The sequence below is a fragment of the Octopus bimaculoides genome, chromosome 3 (assembly GCF_001194135.2).
Source record: "Octopus bimaculoides isolate UCB-OBI-ISO-001 chromosome 3, ASM119413v2, whole genome shotgun sequence".
NCBI lineage: Eukaryota > Metazoa > Mollusca > Cephalopoda > Octopoda > Octopodidae > Octopus > Octopus bimaculoides.
Window position 1 is genome coordinate 117,815,255 of NC_068983.1, and position 5,969 is coordinate 117,821,223.

The 5,969-nt window shown below is 36.6% G+C and overlaps 1 protein-coding gene across 1 annotated transcript; it reads right to left on the bottom strand.

The window, feature by feature from the left end:
- Positions 1-4,932: 4,932 nt before the first annotated feature.
- On the bottom strand, positions 4,933-5,289 carry LOC106867207 (uncharacterized). The gene has a single exon (XM_014912018.1). It carries the CDS (start codon positions 5,287-5,289, stop codon positions 4,933-4,935), a length of 357 nt encoding a protein of 118 aa, XP_014767504.1.
- Between the last annotated feature and the right edge of the window lie 680 nt (positions 5,290-5,969).

A 5,969-nucleotide genomic window follows, 5' to 3' on the forward strand; every position in this document is an offset into this window, starting at 1 on the left:
TATATATATATATATATATATATATATATATATATGTATGTATGTAAAATTAGTGTACATTTATACACAAAAGAGGTGACCCTAACAGGACATCTTACATGCTAAAAGGAATAGTCTAAGTCCAAACCACGGTTAAGAGTAATTTCGAAGGGGATGAAAAATAAAAACGTTTTCAATAGTTACCACCTGTAACTAGGTTTCGGACATTAATGAACAAATAAAATAATTTGTTATCCGTGTTCAAATTCACCACGCAAGCGAAGTTATATTCGGCAGCGAATAAAAATATATGTACTAACTCTCTTCAAAATTACGAAAATATATATATATATACATACATACATATATTTATATATATACATACAGTGGGGAGAAATAAATATTCATACATGTCAAAATTCTTTATTTATTTAATCTTTATTGAACATAAATGGGATATACCGATATTATATTTGCATACACATACATAAACTAAGAATATGCAAAAGAAACTAATAATTTATAGTAACTAATGAATTTATATACAAATTTATACACAGCTGTTTCAGATAGACATTCAAGATGTTAAGATATACTTTTGAAACAGCTGTAGTACTCGACTACCTCTTCCCATTTGTTTTATTTACAGATTTGATTATCACATAATAAGCAACATTTGAAGTTCTCGAAATTCTCGGCGTGAAGTTACATTCTTCCTTTCATCTCATTGGCATTTTCTCTTTCATTCGCGTTATGAAACTGCTTCTGATTAATACATTTTATTGATTAATTACGGAGTACTTTTTTTATACAAGCTTTGTTTATACTAAAGACTGACCGGCTGTGCTTGCCACAATCACTTTATATACATTATATATATATGTGTGTTTGTGTGTAATTTATTGGCTTAATTCATTGAATAAGATTTCATTGACATATTCGTTCGATAGTATTCCAAGATTCGAAATTTTCTTGCTATGCTTTTCTAAGTAGAGACATTTTCGCAGCCTCATAATATTTAAGTTTGTTTATAAACTTTACTTGAGTTCTTTCGTGAACAATATTCTATTAAGATGAATTATGTTGTACACTATCATATTGTCCAAAGATAAAGCTCCTCAGGACTTTTTCTATACAGACTGTCCTCATTTAACGACCTACCTATTTAACGACCACTCGGAGTTACGACGAACTTTACGAGCCGTCATTACATATAAATAATAATAATAACATTAATATAAAAAACTTTAAAACTTTGACTGTCGTATTGTGCGCTGTATGAGAATTGCCGTCGTGACGGCAGCGCATCCCGAGCACCCAGCCTCACCCTCCGACACGCTCACTCTCTCGCCCTCCCGCCTGTGGTCAGCCAGGCAACACAGTGACGGTTTCTGTACCTATATTACTATTTCGTCTTTTTTTCCATTATCTCTTGAACTTTTCCGATGTTATCGAGAAATTTATGACGAAAAAAAGAAGATAACAAAGCAAACAACACTGACGGGATTTTTCATGCAATTTGATGTCAAGAATGAGTTGCTTTTGTAATTTTTATCCAAAGTAAAATAAAGTTATTATGTTTGAGTTTCCTTTAAACCTTTTCACCTTTTCTATATAATCCTGAGAAAAGTTTATTAGGCATCTTATGTACTGGGCCTGGAATCACAAACATTCTTACGATGTCTGAGTTAGAATAATACAGTATCCATATCCTAACTTTTAAGGTTTTCCTTGTGATAATCTTACTGTTACTTATTCATTTTTCAACAATTTATGTTAGTGATTCTTGGCCCTGTACTGCATATACTATATACAGTACAGTATTCTGTTTTTATATGTACGTACAGTACAATATACCTATAAAAAAAATACGCACCCTATGAATATTCGTTTAACAACGAATTTGATTAACGACGGGGCTGCTGGAACGTAACTCGGTCGTTAAATAAGGACAGTCTGTATTAAGAACTTATAGGGTGTGGTTTCGGTTTTACAACTTTTGAATCTTTAACATATCGCCAATTGTCTTGTTTCATCATGTGAATAAAAATAGGTGTAATCAGGGAATGAGAAATGCGAGGATATATACATGCCATTGCCATGTAGAGACAACGCAATCATTTAAAAGCAATGTATGGTCTTCGTAAATATAATTCCACTAAGTTAATATGAAAATAGATGTTATATAGAAACAGTAGGATCTACAGTATCTTTATAATATTTTAAGAGTTTCTTCTGTGAAATATACATGAAAATTAATAATGAAGCATATATATTGGTTTCACATTTTGGCACAGGGGATAAGTCAACTACAGCGATCCCAGTGTACAGCTGGTACTTATTTTATCGATCCCGAAAGACAAAGTCGACCTTGGCGGAATTTGAACTCAGAACGTAAAGCCGGACGAAATGCCGCCAAGCATTTTCCCGGCGCGCTAACGATTCTGCCAACTTGCCGCTTTAATGGAGCATATATATATTGTGAGGAATTTGCATATCGGGAAGTAAAGCCTCCAAATTTATAGCATCCAGTTTTCTAACAAAATTTTCAACATCTTTTCAACAATCTTAAACAAAAGGTGCAGGTGTGGGCTTGTTGTAAGAAGTTTGCTTACCAACCACATGGTCCAGAGTTCAGTCCCACTGCGTGGCACCTTTGGTAAGTGTCTTCTAATAGAGCCTCGGTCTGACCAAAGCCTTGTGTGTGGATTTGGTCGACGGAAACTTAAAGAGACCTAAGGCGGCGAGCTGGCAGAATCGTTAGCATGCCGGGCGAAACGCTTAGCGGTATTAACTCTGCCGTTACGTTCTGAGTCCAAATTCCGCCGAGGTCGACTTTACCTTTCATCCTTTCGGGGTCGATAAATTAAGTACCAGTTACTCACTGTCCTTGTTTGTCCCCACTATGTTTAGCCCCTTGTGGGCAATAAAGAAATAAGAAACTTAAAGAGACCTGTTTTGCATGTGTGTGTGTGTGTATTCATATGTGTGTGTGTGTTTATGTGTGTGTGTGTGTGTGTGTGTGTGTGTGTGTGTGTGTGTGTGTGCCTGTGCGTGTGTGTGTCCACCACCGCTTTACTGCTGATGCTGAGGTGCTCGTAACTTAGAGGTAAAGAGATCGATAGAAAAGTACTAGTCTTAAAAATAAATAGGTACTAACGTCGATCCGTTCGACTAAAATTCTTTAAGGCAGTACCCCAGCATGACTGCTGTCTTATGACTGAAACAAGTAAAAAAAAACAATAAAAGACTCCTTAACAGATAAAACATGAACATTACATTGCGTCATATTGTAAATATGAATTCCTTTTGTTTCAGTGTTGGTATTCTGTAAGTGGCTATGCAGATAACACTATATTTCATTCTTCCAAAATTTTCTGTTTATCGTGAAAGGTTTGAAAAGCATTCTTTATTTGGCATATACTTACGTTTCTTCTTTGAAAACGATTAAAACATAAATGCTACTCAAAACCGAGTAAACATATGCGCAGAACATCCTCTTTAATCAGAAGAAGCACTCAATTACAGTCTCAACAATTATTCCAAACGGTGGACCACACTATTAGTGAAATTGCTAACCTTGTGCCAAAATTTGAAAGCAGTATTATACGTTGGATTTTACCCGAAAAGTGACTTTGTATGCGGAGAGAAAGAGAGAGACAGAGACTGCGTGATAATCACAGAGAGAGAGAGAGAGAGAGTGAGAGAGAGAGGGAGAGGAGGAGAGAGAGTGAGAGGGAGAGAGAGCGTGAGAGGAAGAGAGAGAGAGGGAGAGAGAGGAAGAAAAATAAATAGGCCTGACAGATTTACAAGTCTGCCAGTATATATCATATTCATTTATTATAGTCATGAAGAGACAGTTATTTAAAAGCAATTTATGGTTTTTGTATATACAGTTTCAGCAAGATAATGTATGAAAATAGATGTTAAATAGAACTGTATTGCGTATAGTATGTTTATATATTGGTAGCTCCTTCAGTTCAGTATGATAGAATACATATATTATTATGATCCTGCGTTGTATTGCAAGTGATTAAAGCATTCATTTTTCATACAAGATCGCAAGCATTCTTAGATAACAGGTGAAATATAAACTTATATTACATCACCTTGCGAATATTCCGGTACGATGCTAGTATTATGCAAATGTAGGCAGAATTAATTCATTTTAATACTACAATATTGCTAATGCATTTTTAAAATTAATTTTAAAACGCTAAATATAGTATTTATATACTCTCCCCATTAAAGCGGCGAGCTGACAGAATCGTTAGCACACCGGGCAAAATGCTTAGTGACATTTCGTCCGTCTTCACGGTCCGAGTTTACGTTCTGCCGGATTTTGCCTTTCATCCTTTAGGGGTCGATAAAATAAGTAGCAGTTGAGAACTGGAATCAATGTAATCGACTTGCCCTTCCCTCAAAATGTCTGGCCTTGTGCCAAAATCTGTAACTTATTCATTAACCTGATTCCTTAATCAAGTAAATACCTCTGAATAAGAATTGAAACTTAGATTATTAATTTTGGCACGCCGGGAACTTAACCTGCTTGCTTCGATGCTTATTTAGAATTTGATGTCGCAAGAATACGATGGAATCGTTAGAGCGTCGCACAAAATATATTGGAGGAGGCCAAGTCAAGAGAGTAAGGTGGGTGGTCTACCTATTCGAAGCCAAAGTCGCGTATTTTCTGTAGAGTTTCAATTACTGTGTGTTCTGGTGCATTGTCCTGCAAAAAGAGGACACCACTGCTCAGCTTTTCATGATGTTTTTGATTCAAAACTTCACACAGTTTGTCTAACAGAGACATGTAATATTCTGCGTTGATAGTGCAACACTTTGGCCGGTATTTTATGAGGATCACGCCATCTTTGTCCCAGAACACTTTCCAGCTGTGTTCTAGGCTCGAAATTTCTTGAGACTCGATGACCTGCTGTGGCGCTACTCTACTGATTACTGCTTGGTATGGAGATCAAAATGATGAAGCCAAGCTTCATCCATGGTGACTAAACGAGCCATGAAATCAGCCTCTCCCACTGCAAACTGGTTCAAAATTGCCTTCGATGTTGTCACCCTGATGCGCTTCTGATCTGTGTTCAGGTATTCCAACACCCGTTTTTCAGAAAGCTTTCCCATGTCCAAAATGTGGATGATGTGGCCAACTCTTTCGCGGGAAATCGCCAGAGTCTCAACTATGACTGTAGCAGCAATTCGACGGTTCTCGAGAATCATGATGTGCATAGCGTCGACTTTGTTCTCTGTAGTCGTGAAAGTTGGTCGTCCTGGCCGGGGTTCATCTGAAATTACCATTCCAAAAACTTGACACCCAGATTTTCACTGTGGAGTAAGATGTGCAGCCGTCCTTCAAGTCTGCCTTCATCTCCCCATGAATTCCGATAAATTAACGTCGTAATGACAATGACACGATCCCATCAGTATTCATGTACTTTGCAGCATCACTTCCCTGTTGAAGCGATTGTTTCTCTCCAAGCTGTGGTCACACATGGACGATATGAGTATCTAAGTTCTTTCATGATAAATTATATTACTGATTAGTCAAACTAAAACAACATCGTCTACGTCCTTGAGCATACATAGAAAAAGTAATTGAGAGTTGCAATAAGATGATATCCTCTTCCCACAAATATCAATTGAAAATCGAAATACAATCAGTGAATCATTTTGTGGGGAGCTTAAGGTGGCGAGCTGGCAAAATCGTTAGAGTGCCGGGCAAAATGCTAGAAATCCATCGTATGTCACATATCGTGGGTCACACATTTGTCTTTTTGAGTTTAACTCGGCACTACAGCGTTTACTATAAACACTGAATATAATTTTAAAGAAATAATTAAAGTAATATTCGAGTTGGTCTCAGTGTTTACTTTCTCAGTTTGCGTTAAAATCCTTGGATCATTCTGATTTGGCGGACACCATTTGTTTTCTAACGAAACACTTTCAAACTTGGGATACTGGTAGAATGTATCATATAA